General features: G+C 38.1%; 1 protein-coding gene across 1 annotated transcript in view; it reads left to right on the top strand.

Moving 5' to 3' along the window:
- The window catches only part of MUC7 (mucin 7, secreted), a 53558-nt gene extending 37744 nt beyond the window's left edge, over positions 1-15814 (top strand). The window contains exons 2-5 of the mRNA XM_030925023.1: positions 4648-4724; positions 6495-6563; positions 13308-14136; positions 14464-15814. Of these exons, the coding sequence (XP_030780883.1) occupies positions 6510-6563; positions 13308-14136; positions 14464-14708 (1128 nt within the window). The 5' untranslated portion in view covers positions 4648-4724; positions 6495-6509 and the 3' untranslated portion in view covers positions 14709-15814. The remainder of the gene's footprint in view (positions 1-4647; positions 4725-6494; positions 6564-13307; positions 14137-14463) is intronic.
- The last annotated feature ends 1428 nt before the right edge of the window (positions 15815-17242 follow it).

The raw sequence follows: 17242 nt of genomic DNA, 5'->3' as shown, positions 1-17242 counted from the left end.
AAAAGAGAGAAGAATCAAATAGATACAATAAAAAATGGTAAAGGGGATATTACCATTGATCCCACAGAAATACAAACTACCCTCAGAGAATACTATAAACACCTCTACACAAATAAACTAGAAAATCTAGAAGAAATTGATAAATTATTGGACAGATACACCCTCCCAAGACTAAACCAGAAAGAAATAGAATCCCTGAATAGACCAATAACAAGTTCTGAAATTGAGGCAGTAATTAATAGCCTACCAACCAAAAAAGGCCAGGACCAGACAGAGTCACAGCTGAATTCTACCAGAGGTACAAAGAGGAGCTGGTACCATTCCTTCTGAAACTATTCTAAACAATGGAAAAAGAAGGAATCCTCCCTAACTCATTTTATGAGGCCAGCATCATCCTGATACCAAAACCTGGTAGAGACACAACAAGAAAAGAACATTTCAGACCAATATCCCTAATGAACATCGATGCAAAAATCCTCGATAAAATACTGGCAAACCAAATCCAACAGCACATCAAAAAGCTTATCCATCAAGATCAAGCCAGCTTCATCCCTGGGATGCAAGGCTGGTTCAACATAGGCAAATCAATAACGTAATCCATCACATAAACAGAACCAGTGACAAAAACCACATGATTATCTCAATAGATACAGAAAAGGCCTTCCATAAAATTCAACACCGCTTCATGCTAAAAACTCTCAGTAAAGTAGGCATTGAGGGAATGTATCTCCAAATAATAAGAGCTACTAATGACAAACCCACAGCCAATATCATACTGAATGGGCAAAAGCTGGAAGCATTCTCTGTGAAAACTGGCACAAGACAAGGATGGCCTCTCTCACCACTCCTATTCAACATAGTATTGGAAGGTCTGGCCAGGGCAATCAGGCAAGAGAAAGAAATAAAGGGTATTCAAATAGGAAGAGAGGAAGTCAAACTGTCTCTGTTTGCAGATGATATGATTGTATATTTAGAAAGCCCCATTGTCTCAACCTGAAATCTCCTTAAGCTGATAAGCAACTTCAGCAAATTCTCAGATACAAAATCAATGTGCAAAAATCACAAGCATTCCTATCCACTAATAATAGACAAATCATGAGTGAACTTCCATTCACAATAACTACAAAGAGAATAAAATACCTAAGAATACAACCTAAAAGGGATGTGAAGGACCTCTTCAAGGAGAACTACAAACCACTGCTCAAGGAAATAAGAGAGGACACAAAAAAATGGAAAAACACTCCATACTCACGGATAGGAAGAATCAATATCATGAAAATGGTCATACTGCCTAAAGTAATTTATAGATTCAATGCTATCCCCACCCAAGCTACCATTGACTTTCTTCACAGAATTATAAAAAACTACTCATGTGTCATATGGAGCCAAAAAAGAGCCTGCATAGCCAAGAAAATCCTAACCAAAGAGAATGAAACTGGAGCATCATGCTATCTGACTTCAAACTATACTACAAGGCTACAGTAACCAAAACAGCATGGCACTGGTGCCAAAACAGATATCTAGACCAATGGAACAGAACAGAGGCCTCAGAAATAACACCACACATCTACAACCATCTGATCTTTGACAAACCTGAAAAAACAAGAAATGGAGAAAGGATCCCCTATTTAATCAATGGTCCTGGGAAAACTGGCTAGCCATATGCAGAAAACTGAAACTGGACCCCTTCCTTACACTTTATACAAAAATTTACTCAAGATGGATTAAAGACTTAAATGTAAGACCTAAAACCATAAAAACCCTAGAAGAAAACTTAGGCAACACCATTCAGGAAATAGGCATGGGCAAAGATTTCATGACTAAAATACCAAAGGCAATGGCAACAAAAGCCAAAATTGACAAATGGGATCTAATTAAACTGAAGAGCTTCTCCACAGCAAAAGAAACGACCATCAGAGTGAACAGGCAACCTACAGAATGGGAGAAAATTTTGCAATCTATCCATCTGACAAAGGGCTAATACCCAGAATCTACAAGGAACTTAAACACATTTACAAGAAAAAAGCAAACAACTTCATCAAAAAGTGGGCAAAGGATATGAACAGACACTTCTCAAAAGAAGACTTTTATGCAGCCAACAAACATATGAAAAAAGTTCATCATCATTGGTCATTAGAGAAATGCAAATCAAAACCACAATGAGATACCATCTCACGCCATTTAGAATGGCAATCATTGAAAAGTCAGGAAACAACAGATGCTGGAGAGGATGTGGAGAAATATAAATGCTTTTACACTGTTGCTGAGAGTGTATATTAGTTCAACCATTGTGGAAGACAGTGTAGCGATTCCTTAAGGATCTAGAACCAGAAATATCATATGACCCAGCAATCCCATTACTTGGTATATACACAAAGGATTATAAATCATTCTACTATAAAGAAAAACTGCATATGTATATTTCTTGCAGTACTATTCACAATAGCAAAGACTTGGAACCAACCCAAATCCCCATCAATGATAGACTGGATAAAGAAAATGTGGCACATATATGCCATGGAATACTATGGAGCCATAAAAAAAAGATGAGTTCATGTACTTTGCAAGGTCATGGATGAAGCTGGAAACCATCATCCTCAGCAAACTAACACAGGAATGGAAAACCAAACACTGCATGTTGTCATTCACAAATGGGAGTTAAACACTGAGAACACATGGACACAGGGAGGGAAACATCACACACAAGCCTGTTGGGGGGTGGGGGCTAGGAGAGAGATAGCATTAGGAGAAATACCTAATGCAGGTGACAGGTTGATGGGTGCAGCAAACCACCATGGCACATGTATACCTATGTAACAAACCTATACATTCTGCACAAGTACCCCAGAACTTATAGTATAATTTTTTTAAAAAATTAAAGTAATAAATGCATAAATGTTACTCATTTATTGAAAAATAAAACCAGAAGTGCACTGGATTCAGTCATAATATGTCCAGATATTCTTATATTTTTCAATATTTAAAGAAATTAAATTCATTTTTTGAAATTCTATCAATTTTTGAGGTCAATCCAACTTACCACTAATTGGGCAATAACAAGGTGATACGAAAATTTTTCTACTGAAGCCATGTACTCAGAAAATCTTGTTTCAGATCAATAAAAATTCTACTCTACAGCCAATTTTAACTATAACAAGTATATTGTAAATGCATATCACCAGTTGCTAGCAAAGAAAGACGAAAAGAAATTAATATTATAGCCCATATTTACTAACTCATTGCTATCTCAAAAACTGTCCCTAACTTTCCACTAATGGCAGTATAATAGCTGAGGGCTTTCCATTCAAAAGTTCCATGTCAGAACCTTTAACTTACCTAATTTCAGTCTGACAACTTTGTAAGGTAGATTTCACACCTAATTAGCAGATAGAAAAACTGAGACTCAAAGAAGTTAGCTAACTTGTCAAAAATTACATGGATACTAAGTGGAGAAGCAAGGAATCAAACCCAAAGAATGTAAGCCCTCAGAGACTATATGTGCAAAAGAACAAACTGACTAGCCAGAAGAGGAATCACACCTTCAAAACTGTATTCCAGATTAATGATTTTACATAGTAGAAATATCTAATTTTGAAAATCTCTATTAAAATGATTCTTCAGTTCCTTCTTAAGTTCTTAAGTTTCTTTTTAAAAATAAATATTTATAAAATGACTAGTATGGATATCAAAATATCACTACTACGGGGGAAAAGGGAGAAAATTTTCTGGGCTAAAAGAAACTAGAGACATAAGAAGTAACTGCAACACACGGCCCTTAGTTGAGTCCTGTTAGGAACAAAATGACTAAAAATATTTTTGCCAAAACTGGGAAAATTTGAGTATAAATTCAATTTTAGATTATGTGTTTGAATTATTAATATTGTTATAGGTTGATGGTGTTGTGTTATAAAAGAAAGGCTTTTTAGAGAGAAATGCTGAAATAGAGAGTAGCTGTTACAATTTCTGTAGTTTACCTTAAAATACTTCAGCAAAACAACTAAGATATATAGCAAAATGTTAAGAATTATGAAAACCAGCGAATGACTATATAGTTGTACTACCCTCCTCACTTTTCTACATGTTTGAATATTTTTCAAGACAAAATGTCAAAAAATGGTTTTTAATTGCTTGTACTAAAAAATTCAGTGTTTATTTTTTGGCTTTAAATACTGTCTTGCACCAGTACTTGGCACCACATTATTTTTTTTTAAATCCTCTGTCCTTTATTAACTTGTCTTATTGACAAGGAAATATGGTGTCCCATCACATTAACTGTCAGAAGGCAATTACTCTGCTTACTTTGAGAGCCCAACAGGAAAAAGTGGACGATCTCTTCCTGTTGGGAAGACCCGGGCCATGGTTGTTCGTTTCTCCATAAGTGCCATCAATCACTGTTCCACTACTCATCAAGCACATAAGTTACTCATTGAGAACCTCTGATCGTCACTGTGCTCATCAGGAAGAAATTGATGCACAAAGAACTACTGTCAACCTCAGCAAACCACAACTATTCTTTTCTTTAAAAGCAAATTCCTTGACACAAGTGACCTTATCTTAAATCTAACAGATTTCCTATTTCCAAAAAGCTCAACTGGAGAGTTATAAAACCTGAAAATTCTCTTGTGCTTTCTCCTCTTTTGCTTCTAGTTACCATCCTCAAAGGATTGGCTAAAAGCAAGCAACTGGCTTGAACACCCTAAGAAGAAATATTCACACTGCACCAGGTATGTGGATACTTTAGATAGATTCTAATATAAACTAAACAGTTTTCAAGTAATATACATATATGAAGTAATAGCAATAGTTGTTCTAATACAGTTATTCTCCTCTCTTCTTATGAACTGCCAAACTGTGTGATAACACTCAATTCATATGTTATTAGAACACAAAATGACCGGTAGGAATGTTTTTGGTCTTGAAATTTAAAAAAAAAAAAAAAAAAAAAAAACAGGACAATATATTAGGAACCTGAAGAATAATAAGTAACCATTTCTTTTTTCAGCTGGATCAGATTGTTTTCTTCTTAGTATGCTAGTACTATAATAATACCACTCAGACTTTATTAAGGATAAGACATTATTCTTAGTACTATTTGTTTTATATATATATATATATATATTTATTATTCCAGTCAATCCTCAGGAAATTCTTGTGATGTAAGATTGCAACTCACTCAAAGTCATGCAGTGAGTGGCAGAGTCACGCAATAAGTGGGCAGAGCTTAAATCAAGTCTCTGACTGACTCTAACATCCATTTTATAAACCACGGGATTGTATTGTAAAGTGTGTCTAATCTCGCAGCCCGCCACATTGACATGCACCCTAATTACCTGCCCTAATACGTAATCTGTCTATATGATTTAACCTTTATTTTGTTTTCTAAAGTTAATAAGCTGACATGTATACATCACATATATAACCAAAATGAGAAAAATAAAAGACCACATTCTTCTCCTCTCTCATTCTTCTCTTCTCTCATTCTTTCCTTCTACAACCTATAGCCAAAATACAATTCTCTTTTGCAAGTAGTTATTCAAAAAAATATATGTATTAAGTCTGCACTATGTACTAGGCATGATGACATAACAATGAATAAAGCATAATTCCTGTCATTTTGGGACTTAGAAAAAGGGTATCGACCAGACACGATGGCTCACACCTGCAATCCCAGAATTTTGGGAGGCCAGTGAGGATGGATTGCTTGAGCCCAGGAGTTCAAGACCAGCCTGGGCAACACAGTGAAACCCTGTCTCTACAAAAAATAAAAATAATAATAATGACAATAGCCAGGAGTGGTGGCGCATGACTGTAGTCCCAGCTACTAGGGTGGCCAAAGTGAGAGGATCACTTGAGCCTGGGGGGTGCAGGCTGCAGTGAGCCATGAGCGCGCCACTTCACTCCAGCCTGGACAACAGAGTGAGACCCTGTCTCAAAAAAACAAAAAAGTTACAAGAAAAGGATTATCAAATGGCAAAATCTTCAGCAGAATGAAATTGGAGGAAGAGTCCATTTGACCTGGTTGTTTGTTCCAAGTGCCAGCCTCGTAGCACAGAGACAAAGAGCATCTTCATTCTAACATCAGGAATCTTTACAAAACTGTGCAGTATCAGGTCATTTATATGATGGTTCCCCAGAGAGGGAAGCTTCTTGAATTAGAAAAGAAATAAGAATAAAATTATTTCCTTCTCTTATTGCTAAACTTCCTAAGATCCTGCCTTTCCTAGCCAGTCTTTAATATCAATAGAAAATGTTCATGTTGCAAACTAGTTAGAATAATTCTTGAGTCTCTTCCATTGCTTCCTCTCTAAAAGAATGTATTTTAGGCCTGAAGTAATTTTGTGTCACCCCTATGGAATGAAAATGTATACATAATTTTCAGAAACCAGTGGTCTCTTTTAGCCTGTGCTTTCTAATAAAAATAAGTCATTTACCAAAATGCATTCCTCTCCCATAATATCATAACTAATGGTAAGTCACGTTTCTGCTTTTCCCAGGAGACATCAGAAAGAATGAAAACTCTGCCGCTGTTTGTGTGCATCTGTGCACTGAGTGCTTGCTTCTCAGTAAGTATTCACCCAAATAAGTTTTTTCCTTAACTATCAATAACAAACATTTAGTGTACCTACCTGAGACTTTTAAAGCATAATAAGCAATCCCTATTTCCAAGAAGCTTGACATCTTTTATTTCTGGGAAACATATAAATATGGATAATTGACCGGTACAGTGGCTCACACCTCTAATCCTAGCACTATGGGAAGACTAGGAGGGAGGATCACTTGAGCTCAGAAGACTAGCCTGGGTAACACAATGAGACAGTGTTTCCACAATAACAAAAAATAATAATAATAATTAATTAGCCAGGTATGGTGGTACGTACTTGTAATCCCAGCTACTCAGAGGCTGAGGTGGGATCTTAAACCTGGGAGGTCAAGGCTGCAGCAAGCCATAATCACACCACTATGTCATAGCCTGGGCAACAAAATGAGACCCTGTCTGAAAAATATATACAGATAGGTAGATAGACTAGATAGATAGGTAGATAGACTAGGTAGCTAGGTAGGGAGGTAGGTAGGTAGGTAGGTAGGTAGACAGACAGAGCATAAGGAAATAATTTGTTTCATTTATCCAATATCTACAGAGCACAAACTTTATAGTGAGTGTGATGAGAACTGACAGAGATGAAAACCCAGATTTGTAAGGCCTTTAGGTCTTGGTGTGGAATATGGATTCAAATCTGTCAGGAAGTCTCAGCATGATCAAAGCACTCCCAGGGGAGTTACATGACAGGATTCTCAGGAGAAGACAGGTAGCAGGTAATAAAAACTGAGATAAGGAGACTAGTCAGGAAGCTATGGCAGTGGTCCAGATAAAAGATGATGGTGATTTGCACTAAATGTCAGCAATTAAAAGGTGAGAGTGGGTTTAGGATATATTTTAGTGATTGAGTCTACTATACCTTCTACTGGATTGTATATGTGGTAAAAGAAAGAAATGAACAGGCCAGGGGCGGTGGCTCATGCCTGTAGTCCCAGCACTTTGGGAGTCCAAGGCAGGCGGATCACCTAAAGTCAGGAGTTCAAGACCACCCTGGCCAACATGGCAAAACCCCATCTCTATTAAAAATACAAAAATTAGCTGGGCATGGTGGCGGGCACCTGTAATCCCAGCTACTTGGGAGACTGAGGCAGGAGAATTGCTCGAACCTGGGAGGTGGAGTTTGCAGTGAGCTGAGATTGCATCACTGCACTCCAGCCTGGGTGACAGAGCAAGACTCTGTCTCAAAAGAAAAAAAAAAAAAGAAGGAAAGAAATGGACAAAAATGTTCGAGTTTGGGACATGTTCCATTTGAAATGGCTAATAGACTTCTACATCAAGATATCAAGAAAACAGTGGATATATGTTGTCTGGAGTTAAGAAATCTCGGGGTAAAGTCTATATTTAAAACATACTTGAAGCCATGAGACCTTACAAGATCACCTAGGGAGAAAATGTAGGTAGTTTGGATATGGATAAAAAAGACGGAGGACCCACAAGAGGGGATAGGAAAAGATGGCTTCCAAAACCAAGAGAAGATTACAAAGTGGACCTTCTATCTTTAAGAAATTTAAGTTGTACTGGCAAAGGAAGATTAGAATTAATAATGATATAATGTGATTACTAGGTGATACATGCTGTAATAATAACCATATTTTTCTCTAATGCTATGTACCTGTATTTATTCAATTTTATTTTGACAAAACTTCAAACAACAATCAAGAAATAGAATGTACTTTTATTGAATGAGGATGGATAGCCTCAGAATATTATGCAAGTAGAGCAGAGAGAGAGGGCAGAAGAACCGGTGAAGTGGATGGAATTTACTCTTGGATATTCTCATATTTCTCACTTACCATATAAAATCCCTCAGAAAACAATCAGGCTTTTTCCCTGGACCCTAATGCTGATTTGTGTGACTGTAGAAGAGTGCTTAAGTTGGGCTCAGAAGATGTGGACTTAAACTCATCTCTGATGTTTACCATCCAGATGAATCTTGAGCAATTTAGAATCTATTTATAGGACCCTAATTTCCCTATGTATAAAATAACACTATATGCTTCACAGGGCTGCTGAAGGGTAAATGAGAATTTATAAATTATAAAATATAGTGTAGATGTAAAAATTATAACAAGATTATTGTAATCTCAATTTACATACTAGTTGATAAGGCTTTAAGTTCTGAATATGCACGGCGATGTTAACTTTTTAATAAGTAAAATTTTAACAGGGAATCCCTGGCTACCAACAACTCTATATTGAAAGAAATAACTTTCCATTCAACACAAATAATTATGTTATTGTGAAATGATGAATCTAGGTTGTTCTTTTGAGGTGGCCTTTCATCATAACTCCCACAAATCCAGACACCTAAAGAATCCTTTCTTCCAAGTGCTTAGAATAAAGAAAACTCTTCAAACTACCCAAATCTCAAAAAAGTGCCTGCTGAGAGAAACAGTTTCCAAAGAACTTGAATATGAGAAGGTAGCACAGTAATACCTTGACCTGATTCTTAGAAAATACAGGAATGTGAGGTCAGGAGTTCGAGACCAGCCTGGCCAACATGGTGAAACCTCATCTCTACTAAAACTACAAAAATTAGCTGGGCGTGGTGGCACACATCTATAATCCTAGCTATTCGGGAGGCTGAGACAGGAGAATCACTTGAACCTGGGAGGCAGAGGTTGCAGTGAGCCAAGATTGTGCCACTGCACTTCAGCCTCGGCAACAGAGTAAGACTCCATTTCAAAAAAAGAAAAGAAAAGAAAATACAGGAATATACCAGAGAGCAGCATCAACTCAGAGCCAGAAAAGGTCAGTCCTGGAGCTCTAGCAACAACCTGCTTTTGTGGGGTGATTTCAAGGAGTGGAGAGTCTGATTTCTGTCTTCCAGATATCCCAAAGGAAGATTTGAAGGGATGTATTCTGGAGTCAGATGAAGAGCTCTGTCAACTATAGCATTATTTAACATAATGCTTTCATTCTCTTTAAAAAAGGATCACAGGTTTTCAAATGGTCATAAAAATAAGCTGGTAGCAAATGCAGAAATGTAATGTGCTTTCTAATTTCAATTAAATGTAATCTTGGGCCAGGTGCTGTGGCTCACATGTGTAATCCAGCAGTTTCGGAGGCCGAGGCGGGAAGATCACCTGAGGTCAGGAGTTCGAGACCAGCCTGGCCAACATGGTGAAACCCCCATCTCTACTGAAAATACAAAAATTAGCCAGGCGTGGAGTGCACACCTGTAATTACAACTTCTAGGGAGGCTGAGGCAGGAGAATTCCTTGAACTCAGGAGACTGAGGTTGCAGTGAGCTGAGATCACGCCACTGCACTCCAACTGGGTGATGGAGGAAGACTCCATCTCAAAATAAAAAAATAAAAAATGTAATCTTGATCTTGCTCTCTCCTAGCTCTCTTCCTTTCTGACTAATTTTCTCCTCCCCTTCCTTCCTCAGAAAATTTGGCATTCCTCTAGTTATTTTAGGAGTCTTCTGCTTTCTTATACCCTCCTTTCTTGCTCCAAGTGTCATGTGTCTCTCCTTCTCCTTCCTTTGATTCCAGCCTACTCTCTCCTTGTTCCTCATGCCTTCTCCCTCTTCTCTCCTCTCAAAAGTGCAGTTTGCAAATGGAGAAACATTCTCCTAAAAGTTACTTAGTCTAAGACTCAGGTTTCCCATCCATATAATGAAGACAACAACCATACCCACCTTACGATATTGCTAAGAAATTAAATAAATTTGTATTTGTAAACCACTCAGAATAGGGCCTCATATAAAGTAAGTGTTATATAAAGACTTTTTTAATAAAAATAAATAGCGAATGTGAACAGGCAAGCAAGGTTGCTATCTTTAATACACTCTCCCTGGCATATCTGTATGTATTATAAGGACCTCCATACTTCAATCATCTAAACTCAAAACTTTAGAGGCATACATTTTCAACTCCTTCCTTTCTCAGACTTCTCTAAATCCAACTCTAGTCGACGAGTTCTGTTATAACCACCTGTAACTGCCAATCATAATAACTAATCAACATACTAAGTAAAGCAAACAAACTGGTCATTTGATACATGTTCCAGGCCATGCTAACATTAAAATTAATAGGATTTTAATTAATTTGCCTTCATATAAAAATGTTGTAGGTACTATTTTTGGTCACCTAAAGTAAAATAGCTGAAACTATTTTACATATGAATAAACACTTTTAAATGTTAATATTTTATTCAATAAGAAATTAGCTATTGTTTTCATTTTTATGCATTTACTCATTCAATTAATAGCTAATGAGTACCTGCCATAGGCCAGGCCTAGTTTTAGGTATTGGACTTACAGAGGTGAATGAAACAGGGGCCTTCGTGAGGCTCAGGTGATTAAGGGAATGAACCACATAACTATTTCAAAGCAAATAGAATTAGACTTTGGATCTGGAATTTAATTTAATCCAAATCATTTTATAAATGAATAAGCACATTAAGTGACTTGCCCAAAGTCACTCAGCTACTCAGTGGCAGACACAGGACAGAGCCAAACCTCCACTGCTGGTCTGTTGCAGCGTGTTTCATACATGTTCCTGTAAGATCTGGACATTCTTTGCAACATCCTCAGAGACCATCTGGAAAGGGAAAGACTGAGATCATGGAATGTGAGGCTCTCAATCCTGCTTCAATCAGAACAAGTCCTTAATTATGTGGATTGCATATTCAATCTCCAGGGAAAGATCTGTTTGAACAATATGACCTGTTTATTTTATGAGAAAACAAGTACCCCTGTAATGGAAAGGATCTCCTCAGAGATTCCTGGAGTCAGTGTTACCGATTCTGAAAACCTATGCCCTTTTAAGAGAGACCTATGGAAAAATATCAAAGTTATGAGTATCAGACGCCATTATGTTAACTAATGGCTGTTCCCAGTTATGAATTAAAATTTCCTGGATAATTTAATTTTCTAAACAAATAATCCTTTCTTGTATTGATGGATGTTGTGGAGAATGTCCAGATCTTAGAGGAACATGTTTGAAACACACTGCAACAGACCAGCAGTGGAGGTTTGAATCTGTCCTGTGTCTGCCATTGAATAACCGAGTGACGTTGGGCAAGTTACTTAATATGCCTGGATCTCAGTTTATTCATTTATGAAATGATTTAGATTAAATTCCAGATCCAAAATCTAATTCTATGACCTCTTTGTTTTGAAATAGTTATGTGGTTCCTTCCCTTAATCACATGAGCCTCACCAGGGCCCCTGTTTCTCGTGAAACATCTCATCTCTGAAAGCCCAATACCTAGAAGCTACTTTTGAGGCTGGATGTATTAGTCTGAGGAAGTTATCTTATCTTAAACAACTCGGCTAGTCTCTCAGAAGTTATCACGTCATCTGCACTAAACTTTGTGTCCAAAGAAAGCTTTATAACTTGGGACTGGAATGATATACCCATTTGGTGATCTAAAAAGGGCTTCTGTGAAAATCATTAGGAAGAAAATGTAACCTATCCTTGTTTGGGATGGTCTCATTTATCCTATTAATATTTCTTTTCTCCAATTTAATACAACCGATCACTAAAAAATGTCGTATGAGATTGAATACAGGGAAGAGGGATATAAAAGGCATGAAGTATGTTTACAGATAATAAACTGAAACAGTGATGGTACTCTAACTCAAATAATGTCAGCAATGGCTAAAGGAAATAAAAATATTCATCTTGCAAAATGATGACCCACATGGCATAGAAGTTATTTTCAAATTTTGAAGGACTCCTGGATTTTCGGGAAATCTGCCAAAACATAAAATTAGGACCAAAGAATGGAAATCTTCATGAAGAAAATTCTACTCAGTTAACAATAAAAATCCCAAAAAACATACCTACATTCAGTATCAAGAACTCTCTATCAGGCTGCCTTAGGAATTACTGTAGTGAGTTCTTAATCAGAAAAGGTTAGATGCATAGACTGGAAAGCCTTTCAGCAGGTGTATTGATAAAAGATCAAGTATCAGATGTACAGTTGGACTAGATCAGTGTTCTTTTCAGATGTAAGCATCTTTCAGAAATCATGAAAATCATTGGTGCTCTATCCAGACAAAATACATAAACTTGCACATTTTCTCTAAAAATCAGATGATTCATGAACCCCCTGAATCATGAATTCTGTAATTCTAATTTTTGAAACAATAAAGTTAAAAGATAATGACCAAAGTTGTTTCTCCAATTTATAAAGGCTAAAAACTGTTTCCTGAAATATGGAGAACATGAGGCTGGGGTGGGATATTTTGTTTGTTGGGGCTTTGTTGTTGTTTGACTGTTTCGTGTTTTGATGATGGTAGATATAAGGGGTGTAATCCAGAAAGGGCTCTTGGATCTCAGTTGAATGTCTTTGACTCAAGTTTTGTGAACATGCTGAGTAAGCAGGAAGCCTTTGTGCTGGGACCTCAGGCAGTAACTTGACCATTTTCCACCAGAGGAAGAAGAGAGAAACTGGAAGCACAAAAGTTCGTATCCAGCTAAGCATTCAAGCTAGAGCCCACAGGAATATATTCATCCCAGCTATCTAGAGGGTAGACATTTGACAAAAGAAAACTCTCTAGTAGCAATTCTTTCTTGAAACTTAGTGAAAATTAGGTGAAATTAGGAAGATAATCACTTGACTCAATAATGTACTCTGGTTTCTAATCCCAGCACTCCACAAATACTGCTCATCTCATGGTCAGCAGTGATCACCTGATTGATAAATAAATGGATACTTTTTTCATTTCTTACATTTTCTTTCTTTTCTGCAGTTCAGTGAAGGTCGAGAAAGGGCTCACGAACTACGTCACAGAAGGCATCATCACCATTTACCCAAACCTCACTTTGAATTACCACATCATCCTGGACTGCCAACTCACCAGAAGCCACACATTATAAAGCCCCATAAATGTCTATACAAACGCTGTAGGCCTAGGCCTCCACCTTCAGTTCATAACCCCCACAAATTCCCAAATCCTCCCCAGCCATCTAAACATCCAGATACTAGCAGTGTGGTCAACCCTACCTTAGTGGCTACAACCCAAATTCCATCTGTGACTTCCCCATCTGCTTCCACCAAAATCACTACCCTTCCAAATGTGACTTCTCTTCCTCAGAATGCCACCACCACATCTTCAAGAGAAAATGTTAACACAAGCTCTTCTGTAGCTACATTAACACCACCGAATTCCCCAGCTCAACAAAACACCACAGCTCCCCCACCCACACCTTCTGCAACTACAGCAGCTCCACCACCTTCCTCAGCTCCACTGACCACAGCTGCCCCACCCACACCTTCTGCAACTACAGCAGCTCTACCACCTTCCTCAGCTCCACTGGAGACCACAGCTGCCCTACCCACACCTTCTGCAACTACACCAGCTCCACCACCTTCCTCAGCTCCACTGGGGACCACAGCTGCCCTACCCACACCTTCTGCAGCTACACCAGCTCCACCACCTTCCTCAGCTCCACCGGGGACCACAGCTGCCCTACCCACACCTTCTGCAACTGCAGCAGCTCCACCACCTTCCTCACCTCCACCGGGGACCACAGCTGCCCTACCCATACCTTCTGCAACTGCAGCAGCTCCACCACCTTCCTCACCTCCACCGGAGACCACAGCTGCCCTACCCACACCTTCTGCAACTGCAGCAGCTCCACCACCTTCCTCACCTCCACCGGGGACCACAGCTGCCCTACCCACACCTTCTGCAACTGCAGCAGCTCCACCACCTTCCTCACCTCCACCGGAGACCACAGCTGCCCTACCCACACCTTCTGCAACTGCAGCAGCTCCACCACCTTCCTCACCTCCACCGGGGACCACAGCTGCCCTACCCACACCTTCTGCAACTGCACCAGCTCCACCACCTTCCTCAGCTCCACTGGGGACCACAGCTGCCCTACCCACACCTTCTGCAACTACACCAGCTCCACCGGAGACCACAGCTGCCCCAATCACCACACCTAATTCTTCCCCAGCTACTCTTGCACCTGCCACTTCTGAAACTTCAGCTGGACCCACACACCAAACCACTATTTCAGTCACTACTCAAACTACTACTACTAAACAACCAACTTCAGCTCCCACTCAAAATAAAATTTCTCGATTTCTTTTATATATAAAGAATCTACTAAACAGAGTTATTGAAGACATGGTGGAGCAATAGTATATGTTGTAAAGTGTTCTGTCATTTATAAGATGTGATTTATGAGTGCAGAACTACCATCTTTACTTTTAGCACCAATCCCAACATGAAATTATATTATTCAGATTTAAAGCACTATGACTAATCTTTCAATCTAATTATTCACCACCACAAGACCTATTAACAAGACAAAATGCCTCTATCCCACAAGCCAGGTGCAGGTCCAAGGTTCAAAAATCACTTTTTGGAACCTACAGAGATAGCCCGCTGAGGGCAGAGAAAGTCTTTAGATAAAGAGAGAATATTATATGGGCCATCAATCATTTACTTTTTCCTAAATGTTGGAAACTACAAAATCACTACCTTGTACCCCCATCAAAATCCCACCTGAACCATCTAATCCTATAAACATAAGGGGGTAAAATTGGATCTCTCCAGATGAACAAAAACATCTAAATATCTGTAGACGGAAACTTTAATCTAAATCTATCGATAGACCTATCGTCATATTGTTGATTAATGACAAAACCCTTTAGATAATTATCTTTAATTTTAAATAAAATTTTCACAAAGTGTGAGCCAAGAAAGGGGAAATTTGATTTGAAGTGAGGATTAGAAGTGAATGACAATAAAGTCTGGCAGCCAAGCATGAACCAAGACTGGCACTGTTTTTCTTAGTGTATGTAATTGTTTAAACTGCAAAGTTGACATTTATTGCATTGTGTCTAAGTTAATTTCGATCCAATGTACTTGATTCTAGCCTCTGTGAACAACAAGAATACATTTTTGTATGTTCACATGGTGCTCATAATATTTCACTATCAATTCAATTAATTCACATAAATTCCATGTGAAATGTATTCAACAATGGAATATTTTCTAAAACATTTAGTGTACATTTGAATGTATTTTAAACCATGCCAAACTATTACTTTAATGTCAAGTTTGCAGAATTGTCTCTGAAAATAAAAACCCTGACTTTAGTTGTAAAAGAATAAAAATTAGCTACTTGGTATACGGAGATGTTCATTTGGGATGTGGAAGCATTTTTATCTTGTCACTGCTACTTAAAACTCTGATGATTATGTTAGATTTTTTTGCTAACTAATAAAGATTTCAAATGGCAATTTATATTCATTGTGTGTATCTGGAAGTTTCTTGCCTTTCTTAGACTCTGAGACTGGTGAAAAGAGACATAAATGAAGATTTACATTTTTGTTAACTCTGCCACTAATCAGCCAAGTGACTTGGAGAGGACACTCTATCTCTAAACATTAATTTTCTTTTTCAAACAAAGTGATTAATTTACTTAAATTAACTCAATCTTACTTCTTAATATGTGTTTCCAATCCAAATTATGTGTTTGCCCTATGCTTCTTGTCTGACAATTAAAGACCCCATCTCCCTCACTTTACTCTGTCCATCTAGGCTCATTTTGATAGCTCTGTATAGACCAGCCCATGACTGATCACTGCAGGAGTACTGGAATCTGGCCATTTCTGTCCAAAATAGAACTCCTGCAACAGGCAGTCTTTGCTTTAGATCTTCCCTTTGCGCCAAGGCTTTATCATATCTACATCGTGAACCAGAGGCTTTCCCTCCTAATCTTGCTTTCTTCCTCTCTTTCCTCTCAGGAGTAACCTGATCTGCATCATAATATGAAAGCTTTCCCTGCTGCTTCTCCCTCATCCCCCTATTTTCATATGCATTACTCCCCAGTAAACTGCTTAATTTCCAAAGAGAACGGGAAAAATAATAGAAAGTAGAATAAATTCACTGACTGCCTTATTGATAAAAGCTGAGAGACAAGACACCACTTAAAGCTGACAAATCAAGTAGTAAAAACTTAAGTATATGTAAGCAAACAAAATAAACATTAAGAAATATGACATTGTGGACTAACACTGGATGGTGGAGAAAGAGATAGTAAAATGAAGAAGATGCAACAGGTTAATTTCATTTCTCATGGTAGGAAACCAATAAAACAGCCTTAAGGAAGAGGAAAGTCAGCGTACCATGTAAAGATATTAATATGTGACTATTAAAGTAAAATATTCCCATGTATTACAACAACTACCAAAAAATAACAGGATGGAACCCATAAAAGTGCATAAATAAATCCAGATGTATACAGAATTTCAGTACATACTTGTGGTGGTTATTTACTGAGTGGTAACTTGCTGCGTTTTCTAGCCTTCATCTTTCTGCCATGCTGGATGCTTCCTGCACTCGAACATCACACTCCAAGTTCTTCAGTTTTTGAGCTCTTGGACTTAAACCAGTGATTTGTCAGGGGCTCTCAGGCCTTCAGTCACAGACTGAAGGCTGCATTATGAGCTACCCTAGTTTTGAGGTTTGGGGACTTGAAGTGGCTTCCTTGCTCCTCAGCTTGCATATAGCCTGTTGTGGGACTTCACCTTTTGATCGTATGAGTCAATACTCCTTAATAAACTCCCCTTCACATATACACCTATCCTATTAGTTCTGTCCCTCTAGAGAACCCTAATACAATAATAAGATGAGAGGTAATATGGGGCATTTTAATAAATTTTCTT

Source organism: Rhinopithecus roxellana, chromosome 2, assembly GCF_007565055.1.
Source record: "Rhinopithecus roxellana isolate Shanxi Qingling chromosome 2, ASM756505v1, whole genome shotgun sequence".
In the NCBI taxonomy this organism is placed as follows: Eukaryota; Metazoa; Chordata; class Mammalia; order Primates; family Cercopithecidae; genus Rhinopithecus; species Rhinopithecus roxellana.
The sequence above is the reverse complement of the archived record's forward strand: the minus strand, read 5'-3'. Positions and strand labels throughout refer to the sequence as shown.